This window comes from Crotalus tigris, unplaced genomic scaffold (assembly GCF_016545835.1).
Source record: "Crotalus tigris isolate CLP2741 ecotype Arizona unplaced genomic scaffold, ASM1654583v1 scf7180000023816.343384, whole genome shotgun sequence".
Taxonomy (NCBI): Eukaryota; Metazoa; Chordata; class Lepidosauria; order Squamata; family Viperidae; genus Crotalus; species Crotalus tigris.
In genome coordinates this window covers 168,284-182,368 of record NW_024100205.1, presented here as the reverse complement: position 1 = coordinate 182,368, position 14,085 = coordinate 168,284, and the positions used below count along the sequence as shown (strand labels likewise).

The 14,085-nt window shown below is 44.3% G+C and overlaps 1 protein-coding gene and 1 long non-coding RNA gene across 5 annotated transcripts in view; one reads left to right on the top strand and one right to left on the bottom strand.

Moving 5' to 3' along the window:
- Positions 1-14,085, top strand: part of LOC120298227 — a 183,409-nt gene that overhangs the window by 125,789 nt on the left and 43,535 nt on the right. The gene's annotated exons all lie outside the window — the stretch shown is intronic.
- IFRD1 (interferon related developmental regulator 1) overlaps positions 3,612-14,085 on the bottom strand; it is an 80,342-nt gene continuing 69,868 nt past the window's right edge. For all 3 annotated transcript variants that reach the window (XM_039321711.1, XM_039321708.1, XM_039321709.1), the window contains one exon: positions 3,612-4,292. In XM_039321711.1, the coding sequence (XP_039177645.1) occupies positions 4,203-4,292 (90 nt within the window). In that variant the 3' untranslated portion in view covers positions 3,612-4,202. The remainder of the gene's footprint in view (positions 4,293-14,085) is intronic.

Sequence of the window (14,085 nt, the reverse complement as noted above, 5' to 3'; positions counted from 1 at the left end):
TTAAGGGATAAGTTGTTTTTTCCAATTTTTGTGAATTTTTTTCCACTAGGATTAAATCATGTTTCCTTGTTTTTTTAAGTTCCATCTTTAAGTCTCTATTCTCAATTTTGTATCCACTTATCTGTTTTATCTGCTCCTTCTCTGTTGTATTCTGGGAATTTTTTTGTTGTAGAGTTAACTTGGAAATAGGTTGATTTATATTTTCAAAGTTATTTTGAATTTATGGTTTAAAATCATTGTTGTTTGAATTAGTTGCAGTATAGTATATATCTCCTCCTGTGGAGTATTTTTGTTCTCTTGATATGTTCGTTCTACATGTCTCTAATGCATGATAACCAAGAATTTGAGTTTTTCTCTTCTTTTCTTTTCTCTACAAATAGCTTTAGAGTCTAAATAGATATCTGTAATCCAAATAGTTCAAAAAAGATTTTTTTGGGAAATTTATAATTCTGTCTACAGCCCAGATTATTGTCTTTTTTTGTTACAGCTGTTCTTTGTTGTTAAAGCTTTGAAGGTCACAAATACAGATTAGCTTTTCCCAGGTTTTGCCAAGTCTTATATGAAAGTCATAGCTGTCATAATCTTCATCTACCAGCATCTATTTGTTTTTCAATTTCCAAAATGAACAATTGTCTTTAGAATGAGAGTCTTAACCATTCAACAATTTTAGATTTATTCAAATTTAAGTTTTAAACTTCAGGTTTATATTTATTTCATTTCCATATATTTTGATCCTTCATAAAAAGATTAATTCTCCGCTTTCATTAATATAAGGGTAGGTCGGAAATCCCCTTCCTTCCCTTTCGGAGGTATTTTGCTTCTTGGAAATCTTTTCCAGGAAATTAAATATAGAATAGAAAAGATCAAATTCCTCACCCAGTTTCAAACACGCTGTTCACAGTTGTACTAATTAGTACTTTTGGACTTCGGTTGCAAGTAGCTTGGGGTGGTCGATGAAGTACGGCCAGCCTTTCTCCTGTCAGGTTAGAAGGCTTTCCCCAAGTCAAACAGAACAACTGCCACTGTTCCAGAGTTGCTGGGGCACCCTTCTTTCTTTGCCACCTCTCCGGGGCGACTTAGACCCATTTAGGGCGAAATTAGCTGCAGGTTCATTTGGAACTTTAAAGGTATTACAAATGTTGTCCCTTGGGGAAACCATCAATTCAAAATCTTTTAATAGTAGATTTCAAGTGGCACTATTTTGTTATGGAAAAAAACACTTTTCCATTACAGGTAAGCCTCAACTTATAACAATTCATTTAGTGACCATTCAAAGTTACAACAGCATTGAAAAAAGTGACTTATGACTGTTATTGTTGCAACCTTTGCAGCATCCGCTGCGTGTGATCAAAATTCAGATGCTTGGAACTGGTTCATACTTATGGCCATTGCAGCATCCTGGGGTCAGGTTTGCAACTTTCTGACAAGCAAAGTCAATGGGGAAACCAGAATCACTTAACAACCAGGCTACTAACATCAACTGCAGTGATTTACTTAACTGTGGCAAGAAATGTAAAATAAGGCACAATTCACTTAACAAATGTTTCACTTAACAGAACTTTTGGGCTCAATTGTGGTCATACATTGAGGACTACCTGTACATGCATGCTACAGTGAGGGGAAAAAATATTTGATCCCTGATTTTGTACGTTTGCCCACTGACAAAGAAATGATCAGTCTATAATTTTAATGGTAGGTTTATTTTAATAGTGAGAGACAGAATAACAAAAACAAAATCCAGAAAAACACATTTCAAATAAGTTATAAGTTGCTTTGGATTTTAATGAGTGAAATAAGTATTTGATCCCCAGCAAAATTTCTGACTCCCAGATGTCTTTTATACAGGTAACGAGTGAGATTAGGAGCACTCTCTTAAAGGGAGTGCTCCTAATCTCAGCTTGTTACCTGTATAAAAAACATCTGTCCACAGAAGCAATCAATCAATCAGATTCCAAACTCTCCACCATGGCCAAGACCAAAGAGCTGTCCAAGGATGTCAGGGACAAGATTGTAGACCTACACAGTGCTGGAATGGGCTACAAGACTATCGCCAAGCAGCTTGGTGAGAAGGTGACAGTTGGTGCAATTATTTGCAAATGGAAGAAACACAAAATAACTGTCAATCTCCCTTGGTCTGAGGCTCCATGCAAGATCTCACCTTATGGACTTTCAATGGTCATGAGAACAGGGAAGAATCAGCCCAGAACTACATGGGAGGATCTTGTCAATAATCTCAAGGCAGCTGGGACCTTAATCACCCAGAAAACAATTGGTAACATACTACACCATGAAGGACTGAAATGCTGCAGCGCCCACAAGATCCCCCTGCTCAAGAAAGCACATGTACAGGCCTGTCTGAAGTTTGCCAATGAACATCTGAATGATTCAGAGAACTGGGTGAAAGTGTTATGGTCACATGAGACAAAAATCGAGCTCTTTGGCATCAACTCAACTCACTGTGTTTGGAGAAGAAATGCTGCCTGTGACCCAAAGAACACCATCCCCACCATCAAACATGAAGGTGGAAACATTATGCTTTGGGGTTGTTTTTCTGCTAAGGGGAGAGGACAACTTCATTGCATCAAACAAACGATGGACAGGGCCATGTACCGTCAAATCTTGGGTGAGAACCTCCTTCCCTCAGTCAGGACATTGAAAATGGTTTGTGGATTCCAGTATTCCAGTATGGCAATGACCCAAAACACACGGCCAAGGCAACAAAAGAGTGGCTCAAGAAGAAGCACATTAAGGTCCTGGAATGGCCTAGCCAATCTCCAGACTTTAATCCCATAGAAAATCTGTGGAGGGACCTGAAGGTTTGAGCTGCCAAATGTCATCCTTGAGACCTTAATGACTTGGAGAGGATCTGCGAAGAGGAATGGGACAAAATCCTGTATTCCCAATCAGCATGCATAAAACATTTATTTAATAGCTAACATTAGAATAAAATAATTAACTACAGTGTTTCCTCAAAAATAAGACCCAATCTTTTTCTTTTTGCCTTCAAAAGAGGCAGCAGGTCTTATTTTGGGGGGAGAGTGGTTTCTGTTCCACTCACCTCGCAGCAGCGGCACCAACAACCCTGCCCAGCCAGCCCACTTTTTCTTTACCCGAAGAAGCAGCTTCATTCTGCAGATGAGAATGGAGCTCCACCCTGCATTTTGCAGTGAGAGGCCTTTCCGCAAGGCCTCCGCAACAGAGAACTGAGCTACAGACTGAATCTGTAGCTTGGTTCTTGATTGCAGAGGCTTTCTGGAAAGGCCTCACTGCAAAATGCAGGCCAGGGGATGCCGCAGAAGTGAGGCTGGCGAAGAGGCAGGTGTCAATTCATGGTAGGCCTGGTAACTGGGTACAGGGCATGTGGGGCAGCTCCAACCCCCCACTCCAGCTTGGTTTTTAGGTGTGCGCCTTGCCCCAAAACTAGGGCTTATATTAGGGCCACCCCCCAAAAAAATCAAACTAGGGCTTATTTTCAGGGTAGGCCTTACTTTTGGGGAAACATGTACAACTTGCCCTTTCAGCAGGTACTGATATGTAGCATAGTACCAATGACTAACCAAGCAGAATTTGTGGAGAATATTTGCAATGATTATTGAACGAAGACAATAACAAAAGCCAGAACAATATTTTTATATTTGAAAATTTTCATTATTCATACACATTTCACACAAAAATTCAGAGATATTTTTATTACCCAAGTTCAGCATTAAGTAACATTAAACATTTGTGTGCTACTTAAGAATGTATCAACTGAATTTGATAATATTGCCCTATTATTCTGATGTCACTATAATAAATTGGATATTTATTTTTAAAATGTTTAACTGATTGTAAAATAGTAGCTTTTACCAAGGGACACTCATCTCCAAAGAATGTACTTAAGATCCATAACTTATTTCATCAAAATCCAAATATATATAAAAAATTGAATCAGGAGTGTCCTCAGCATTAGGTGAATATTAAGAATTTTTCCAAGTAAAAAGTTTATTTTTACCCACTATATCAGGAAATTCTCTCCTACCATCTATCCTATGTCACTTATACTATATATTTATCTAGCCAGCTTAATATACATCAAGTGCTGTACAAAATGTGGTACTGACACAATTAAAAAGATTTAACTCTGTACACTGCAATTAATTGTACCCAAACAAGAACTAGATTTAACAAAAAAGCATGTTAAAGGGCTTTGAAGACTTGTCCTAGAACACTTCATCTACATCTGTTCTTTTATCACGGCATTTACTTCGAGCCTTAGTCCGAGCTTTGAATGCTGCAGAGTTGTACAGATGCTATGAAAAAAGGAGAGAAAGTGTAATTATATATCATAATAATCTTAGCCAACATTAAACATTCTCTTGACAACTTTGGGGTTTATTCAATGGATCGATTTTAACATATTTGGCATTAATGCATATAAATTAGAATTTTTTTATTTTGAGCAAATTACATTCCACTCCCGACTTTAAATTTGCTTTTTCTGTACTAAATTCTAACAGATGTTTTCATTCAATAATCCTAAATTAAAGCAAAATTATTAGAATATTATTATCAAGACATCGCTTACAAATGTTGTATATACAAAAGGAGTACTTGGAAAACATGCAGGGGCAGAGTTGACATAGAACTTTTAGGGGGCTTTTCTAGTCAATCTGCAGTCTTCTTGGTAGTAATGCCATTATCTCTTATTTCTAGAATGTTATCATTTTTTAAAAATTCCTGTCAAGCTATGAAGAGTGCTTGCATTAGAACTGTCATACTGCTTCTACCCTGCCTTTAGTTGTGAGGAGGGATGGGGGGGGGGGGTTGGAATGCACAGGTGATTTTATCCGGATGGGAATCAAGGCCACCAGAGAAATATTGTGGTGAACAGAAATGTTCTTCTCATAACAACTGCCTGAGGATTAATTGGACAATATGACCTGATCTGTCAGAGAGGGGAGGGAAATTTTTACTCTTTTAATTATCTTTTTCCTGCCATGTTGCTAGAGCTGATTTTCTATTCTTTAGTGCTGGTATGCTGTATCCAATAAAGTTTTGCATTAGAGATTGGAATGGCTCTGGTTTATTTACTTCGTTGGTATTCTTAGCTGGAAGCTTGACACTAAACCAGCTCTCTTTTCAACTTCAATTTTAACCAAGAGGTCCTAAGCCCCTATGCCCCTTCTGGCAACCTCCAGAGGGGTAGTGAAGACTCAGGAGAAGATGCCCAAGACGGCAGCCAACTAAAGATAGACTGGGATCGATCAGCTGAGGGCAGCTCTGGAACTTAGCCAGCCTTGGCGTGCCCCGAAGTGAAAGAGGAATGGAAGGAGCTGCTACCGACCCTGGAGTGGAGTGAATAGGAGCTGCTACCGACCCTGGAGTGGAGTGGATAGGCTTTCAGCCATCCAGAGCTGGGGAAATGGCAAGATGGAGGGAGGAAGGCAGCTGAAGCCGAATTTCCCTTGTTCTACCCACAGGCTGAATTCACCTGGGAGCAGGAGTGGTGGGAGCGGAGAACCTAAGAATGGGCAGCCTTGAGAAAGCGGTACTTGCCAGTGTGTGGCAGCTTGTCGGTGGAGCAACTGAAGCAGAGGTTCAGCAGCCTGGAAGTCCGCGGGGGAGAACTGGTTTGGAAGCTGGATCCAAGTCTGCTCAAGTTTCAGCACCAACACCAGCTCGTCACTTCAGCCCTCACTGGGAGCGGCAGCCGCCGCTGCTAGAAGGGCGGCCAGCCCACAACCTGGGATTTCCCTGCGGCTCAGTCCCAGCCCAGGCCTGGTGCCCACAGTCCGCGACCAGGATATGCTCCACTACCTGGAGCTATAGGTTGGCGGCTGCCACTGGCTCTGATGTACAATGCTCCACCACTGATGTATCCCTACGGTGTGGTGTGGATGCCGGGGCCTTAGGCTGCCCCAAGGCGACTGCTACCCCCTCTGCTCAAGACCACCTTCGATGGAAACCCAGAGAAGTTGGCGTTCTTCCTCAACCAGGCCTGGGCACACCTAGACCGGCATGGAAGGGATACTCTGACATTGAAGCCCAGGTAGACGCAATCGTGGCCAATCTCGAAGGGGAGGCAGCAGAGGTGGTGACAGCTCTCCATCATAAGGGAGATCCTGAGTTGGCAGACCCAGAGGCATTCCTAGGAGAGCTCAGAAGTTCATCTTGGAATGGCAAGCCCCTTGCACCTGTAAGCAGCTATAAAGCTTCCAGGGTTTTGCGAACTTCTATAGACAGTTCATCCCCTCTTTAGCAAAGATCGTCTTATCAATCACTGAGTTGTTGGAAATGGGGAGAGGGGAAGCCCTGGCCAAATCAGCCCTTGAACTGGATGATGATGTACCAAGTGGCATTCAAAAATTGAAGGGACTGTTTGCGGCTGAACCAGTCCTAAAGCACCCAGACCCAGAGGAACCATTTGTGATCCAGGCAGAGGCCAATGACATGGCTATGGGAGCAGCCCTCCTCCAGAAAAATAAGGAGGGGAACCTGCTACCATGTGTCTACATGTCCCGCAAACTAAATGACACAAAGCAACAGTGGGCCATATGGGAGAAAGAGGCTTTTATGGTGCAATGGGCATTATTGACATGGAGACAATTCCTAGAAGGAAGCAAAGTCCCATTTGTGGTGTGGACTGACCATAAAAATCTGGAAGCCCTAAAGATCCCCTGCAAACCTTTTCCCAAACAAGTCCAATGGGCGCAGTACTTCTTTCAGAACCCAGTTATTGGGAGAGGGGTGATTTCTTTATTCTATATTCCTGCAGATACTGTCATACTCCTGGGAGAGGGGGAAGCTATGGCCTTTACAAATGTATCCTCTCCGCTTTCTTCTATCTGCCTGCTATTTGATATTTCCCTTGCTGCCAGCCTGGGGTTCCCACAGTGGGTTAACACCTGGAGATTGGCTCATTGGAACTGGCCAAATGGATTATTGGGGTGGGGTTTGCCAGTCACTCTTTTAACCTATTGATTTATGCAGGAAACTCTCAGATCCTGCCTTCTATGCCTGCTGTCAACTTCTAATAAAAGTTTCTTTTGGAATGAAGTTGTTTCAGGAATTCTGCTTTCTTGGGAAGAGGGATTGAGGTAGGTCCTTACATTAGGCAGGCTCTGCAATTTTGGTCAGCCAGGAAGGAAAACCCTTACCATGGGGACTGTGCAAATGATGTTGAACCATGGCATGGAGAAGGACGAAGGCAACCTAGGCGGGGAAGCTTCCCCCCAGATTGGCCTAAATGGCGGCAGCTCACATTCCAGTTCCTCTGATGAAACCGTGGTCACTGACGGAATAAGCTGAGGTGGTCGATGGGCGCTGGAAAGAAGGAAGACTGGGACCGGAAAGCCAGAAAAGTGACCCTCAAAAGGGGCAGTCACCAGCTGGGTTGGAAACAGGAGACCAGCCTGCTCTACCCGATTCCTAGAGCAAGCAATCAATATGATGAGGGTCGCTTTCGACTCCCTAAAGGAGAAGGTGGATCCATGCCAGGGCTCAATAACCACGAGCACGGCAGAAGAAGAGTGCATGGAAAGCAAGATTGTGAACCCGGGCCCTTCCATCAGCACCTCGGAGACTGCAGCAGCTGTAGCCACAGCTGCCACCTTAGTGCGAGTCATGCCGGCCGGCGGAGACGGGCACCGGACCAGATGGAGGAAAGGCCACCAGTCCGGACGAAAGTTCCTACCCTTGGGGGTAAAGTACAATGGAGAGACTCAGAAATTAGGGTTCTTCCTGCCTCATGTCCTGAGCTACATGGAAGAATACGGCCGCGATATCCCCAGCGATCACAGGCGGGTGAGAATTGTAACCATGGCTCCGGAGGGAGCGGCTGCCAAGTGGATGGTGACTCTAAATGACGCCGATGTTCCAGAGCTGCGGAACTTCAATCACTTCATGACTGCCCTAAGGAGGAGGTTTGAGGACCTCTTGGTCGACCGGAAGGCTAGGGAACACATAAAAATGGTGAAGCAGGGCCGTCACCCTGTGGCTGAATACACAGAATTCCGAGCTCTAGCAAGCCGACTCAACTGGCCAGAGGAAGTCCTCGTGGGCCATTTTAAAGATGGACTGAACAATGATTTATATTATGCCTGCATTCCCTGGAGGGATCCTGATCGACTCCACAGTTGGTACATCTTGGTCAAAGAAGCCGAAATCGATCGAGCCCACAGACAGCAATATCTGGGATGGTCCCCCTCAGAGGGGGTTCAGGAGCCGGAAAAACCACACCCCACAACGCTGAGATCATCAGCCAATTTCAAGTGCTGGAAGGAGGGATACTGCATAGCCGAATGCCGCTTAAAGAGCCCTGTGTGGAAGCCTGACCAAGCCGTAGGGGGAAACCTGGGAAAACACCATAGCAACTGAAGGAAACGGCCATGAAGAGCGTGGAGGTTGTCAAAGTCCAAATCCCAACTACTAAGGGGGGAGGAACTCCAACTCCGACAGGGAAGCCACCCGAATCTTCTGATAGCAACTGGGAGGACGATCCCCTGGTAAGTGGACCCATTGTGCCCGTCACCAGAACCGTAGAACTGTTTAGCCCAGGGATGCTGGAAAAAGTCTTATTAAGAACCCTGATATACTCAGGCTGTACCCGCTGTCTCATAAGCCCAACCCTGGTAGGGAATTTAGAAATCCTGGTGAGGAGGCTGAAGAAGCCGATTTTATTTGGCCAGTTTAGATGGGTCCATTGCAGGGGGAGTCCCAGCCACCTTCGCCATCCAACTCACCATAGGGGATCACATAGAGACTCTAACTTTTGTGGTAACCCCTGGAATAGAGTTCCCACTTATTTTAGGAATGGTGTGGTTAACGAAATGAAACTCGAGAGTGGAGAACGGGAAAACTGAAATTCCTGAAAGGGAAATACAGCATAAAGGGAGAGAGCTGGGCCCAAAAGGGGAATAGAGGTCCGGAAGGAGTAGCCATGGCAAAAGACAGGAGGCTGGAAGGCATATCTGAGGAATATCAGGATCTAGCGAAGAGAGGTCCGACAAACTACCCCCCATAGACCCACAGACTGCGCCATTGAGATTTTACTGGGAGCAAAGCTACCTAAGCCAAAAATGACTCCTCGGGAGTTGGAGGAGTTACAAAAATTTATAAACAAGAATTTGGCGAGAGCATTTATACAACCAGCAAAGCCCAAAACGGCAGCTCCCATGCTATTCTGTGAGAAAAAGGACGAGTCTCTTCGCCTCTGTGTAGTTTATAGATCTCTGAATGCAGTGAGTGAGAGTAATCTCTATCCACACTCCTCTTAATGATGGACATATTAACACACTTGGCGAAGGGGAATTTTTTTTTTCAAAACTGGACTTACGGGAGGCATATTATCGGGTCAGAATTAAGGAAGGATGAGTGGAAAACGGCATTCAATTGCCCTCCGAGATGTTTCCAATTTAGAGTGCTTCCGTTGAGGTTGCAAGCGGCACCCGCTGTATTCATGCAACTAATAAATGAAGTGCTTCAGGAGCACCTCTATAAGAGGGTGCTTGTCTACTTGGATGACATCCTGATAGTCACGGAAACCAAAGAAGAGCATATCAAACTGGTCAGAGCAGTGCTAAATAAGTTACGAGCCACCCGCCTGTATGCCAAATTGTCCAAATGCGAATTCCACAAGGAAAGGATTGATTACCTGGGGTACCGCCTATCTTTTAATGGTATAGAGATTGATCCTGAGAAGGTCCGAGTGGTGTTAGAATGGGCTCCGCCCCACACCCGAAAACAACTACAAAGTTTTCTTGGGTTTGCTAACTTTTATCATCAATTCATCTCATCTTTTGCCCAAATCTCACTACCCATCAAAAATTGTTAAAACCTAAGGGGGGGGGGGAAAGCAGAGACATCACCCTGCCAACAAAAGTGCGTATAGTCCAGGCCATGGTTTTCCCAGTTGCAATGTATGGCTGTGAAAGTTGGACCGTAAGAAAGGATGAGCGCCAAAGAATTGAGGCCTTTGAACTATGGTGCTGGAGAAGACTCCTGCGAGTCCCTTGGACTGCAAGGCGTTCAAACCAGCCAGTCCTAGAAGAGATCAACCCCGACTGAAACTCAAATACTTTGGCCACCTAATGAGAAGGAAGGACTCACTGGAGAAGGGCCTAATGCTGGGAAAGATTGAGGGCAATAGAAGAAGGGGACGACAGAGAATGAGATGGCTGGATGGAGTCACTGAAGCAGTAGGTGTGAACTTAAATGGACTCCAGAAAATGGTAGAGGACAGGAAGACCTGAAGGAACGCTGTCCATGGGGTCGCGATGGGTCGGACACGACTTCGCAATTAACAACAACAACAAAGGGGGGAGGGGAAATTGAAACATATCCGGCCACTGAAATGGACTATGGAGTGCCAAGCTGCTTTTGAGAAACTGAAAAGACTATTCCTGGCAGAGCTGGTCTTAAAACACCCAGACACCAAAAATCCTTTCATCATTCAGGCAGATGCCAGTGATATAGCAATGGGTGTGGTATTGCTTCAAGAGAATAACGAAGGGAAGTTGCAGCCTTGTGTGTACACATCAAGAAAACTCATGGAAACCAAAAAAAGATGGGGAGTGTGGAAGAAGGAAGCCTATGCCGTTTGTTGGGGTCTCCTGACATGGTGACATTTCCTGGAAGGGAACAAAATCCCCTTCAAAGAATGGACTGACCATAAAAGAGGCTCTAAAAACACCCAGGAAATTATCCCCCAAATAGGCAAAGTGGTCCCAGCACTTCCATCATTTCAATTTCACCATTAGATACTTACCAGGGGGGAAGAACTTCCTAGCAGACGCTCTGTCACAATTACCACAATATAATAGTACAAAAACTGAGATAACAGACCCACTTATGCCATTGAGGCAACTAGCGGCGCTGGTCACTACACAAGCACAAACAAAAAATCCCAAACCACTAAAGAGCGCGAAGGGGTGGAGTTCAGACAAGCCTTAGAAAAGGAGGAATGGTTTTTAAACCATAAGAACCTATGCACAATGAATGATGGACTGCCGTGGGCGGGGGGAAAGTTCTATGTTCCAAAAAGCCAGAGACTAACCCTCATGCATCTCTGTCATGATTCCAAAGTAGCTGGGCACTTCAGATTCATGAAAACCCTTCATGTGGTGAAGCGGCACTTTTGGTGGCCCTCAATAAAAAAGGACATTGAAAGCTATATGGCTAGTTGTCACGTTTGTGCAGCAGCCAAAGGCAAGGGAAGACCCCAGGATTGCTACAGATGGTAGCAATCCCGTCAGCACCCTGGAGGGAGATTTCTATGGACTTTATTGTGGAATTACCAGAGAGTAATTCCACAATGTCAAAAAATTCCCACAACAAAGACACTAGCAAAGCTGTTTGTCCAACACATAGACCCACTGCATGGAGTCCCACAACGAATCATATCAGATGGGGGGGTGTGCATCTGAGTTCTGGAAGGCTTCCCTGAACCTTCTGGGGGCCACTCAAGGGTTATCATGAGTTCTGGAAAGCTTTCCTGGACCTTCTGGGGGCCACTCAAGGGTTATCATCTAGTCACCATCCGCAAACTAATGTTAGGTCACAATGTCCGAACTCAGTACTGGAAAAATACTTAATGCCAGGGCCCACTTCAAAACCTCATCCCAAGAAAGCAGGACTCTTGAAACAGTTTCTTTCCAAAATGAATTTTTATTAGGAGAAGCTGAGAGCAGGCATAATAGGCAGGATCTGAGGGTTTCCCACTCAGATCAATAGGTTAAAAGAGTCTCAAGCATAACCCCACCCCCATAGTTCATCCGGTCAGTTTGAATGAGCCAATCCCCAGGTATTAAGACCACTGTGGGAAAGGCGCTGATAACCGGGTCCTTTCCCATGGTTGTGAAGATGTTGTTGGGTCTTTGCACCTTCCCTCCATAGCAAGAGATAAGCCAGATGGCCTGAGGCACATTTCTTTCTCACCCCAAGGTGACATCAAGGGAGAGACAGTTCAAAGAGTAAGTATGTAGGAACAGCAGAAAGGATACATTGTAGCAAAGCAAAATAACACACCACAGAGCCCTACCCTCTCCCCCTCAGGAGAATGGCAGAACCCTCAGAAAGAAATGAATTAGGAAACAAATGAGATAGATATCTCCCCAGGAAGGTTCTGACATCCTGCCCCCCCTTAGAAAAAAGATCCACCTGTAAAAAATAAAACAGAAAAAAGGGAGACAAGGATTAGTTTGTTTTATCTGGGTATGCAGCGTGAAACTTGCTAAGTAGTCAGGGGACCCACTCTTTTTGGGAAGGGGGCAGGTGTTTCCACGCTACTATATATTGGGTGGAACCATGATGCTTCCTGGAATCTAGGATTTCTTTTATTTCAAAATGTTGTTCACCTTCTACCATGATTGGAGGAGGGGAAGGAGCTGCAGCTGGCCTTAAGGGCAATTGCAATTTGCATTTTAAAAAGCTGCAGTGGAAAATTGGATGAACCTGTCTGAATGTCTTTGGGAGCTCCAATTCTACAGTGACAGGATTGATTATTCTTTTAATGGGAAATGGTCCCACAAATTTTGGTCCTAATTTTTTTAAGGACTGCAGGGATTTTAGGTATTTCGTTGACAGATAAACTTTCTCTCCTACTTGAAATGGTTTGGGTTCATTTCGTTTCTTATCTGCTTGGAATTTATATGCTTCCCTTCTCATGACTGGCCAGGTATTTTGTAGTTGTGCAACCCACTCCTTCAGGGAAGGGATGGTCGGGTCACTCGATGGGAGTTCAAGCATCGGGTTAAAACGTTGTCCCATTGCCACCTAGAAATAAGTGTAACCCATGCTGGAATGTACTGCGTTGTTATAAGCGACTTCTGCGAACGGGAGCAGGTTGGTCCAATTGTTCTGCTGGTAGTTAATGAAACATTGTAGGTACTGCTCCAGTACTGAGTTTGACTGTTCAGTCCCACCATTCATCTACGGATGATGACTACATGACAACCCTTGTGTGGCCCCAACAGTCCCAGGAATGCTTTCCAAAATTCTGATGTGAACTGTATCCGTCTATCTGATATGATTCGTTATATGGCCCCATGAAGTTGATAAATATGCTGGATGAACTTTGTAAGTGTCTTTGCATTGGAGATTTTTTGGCACAGGATAAAATGTACTTGTTTAGAGAACAAATCCGTTATGACCCAAATGACTGTGTTTTCCCCATTTTCCAGTAACTCCACAATAAAGTCCAGAGATTTTTCTCCAAGGCGCTGATGGGGTCTCTACTGGTTGCAACAAGCCTGGGGTCTTTCCTTGTATTCTCTTTGCCGCAGCACAAATTACACAACTGGCCACGTAACTTTCAATGTCCTTTTTTATTGACAGCCACCAAAATTGTAGTTTCACCAGGTGCAAAGTTTTTACGAACCTGAAATGACCACCTGATTTTGAATCGTGACATAGCTGCATGAATGTCAGTCTCTGGCTTTTTAGGATGTACAGCTTTCCTCCCACCCATGGTAAACCATCGGTCATAGTGCATGGGTTCTTGTGGCTTAGGAACCATTTGTCAGTTTCTAGTGCTTTTTTGAATTCAATCACTGCTTGGCTTGCTAGGGGCTTTTGGAGCTTGGCTTGTGCTCGGGTGGTGACATGTGCTGCTAATTGCTTTGATGGCATAAGTGGGTCTGTTGTTTCTGTTTGGTTGCTATTGTACTGGGGCAGTCTGAACAATGCATCCGCTAAGAAATTCTTTCCCCCCGGCAAGTGCTTTAGAGTGAAATTAAACCAGTGGAAATGCTGCGACCATCTTGCTTGCTTAGGGGTCAATTTTCTGGGTGTTTTTAGTGCTTCCAGGTTCTTGTGGTCGGTCCACACTTGGAAAGGAATTTTGTTCCCCTCCAGGAAGTGCCGCCAGAGAAGGGCCCATTGGAAAGTATAAGCCTCCTTCTCCCAAACTGCCTATCTTTGCTCTGTCTCTGAGTTTCCTTGATGTGTATTCGCAAGGTTGTAATTTCCCTTCATCATTCTCTTGTAATAGCACTGCCCCCATAGCCACATCACAAGCATCAGCTTGAATTATGAAAGGTTTTTCGGTGTCAGGGTGCCTTAGAAATGGTTCTGCAGAAAACAGTCTTCTTAAGCTTTCAAATGTGG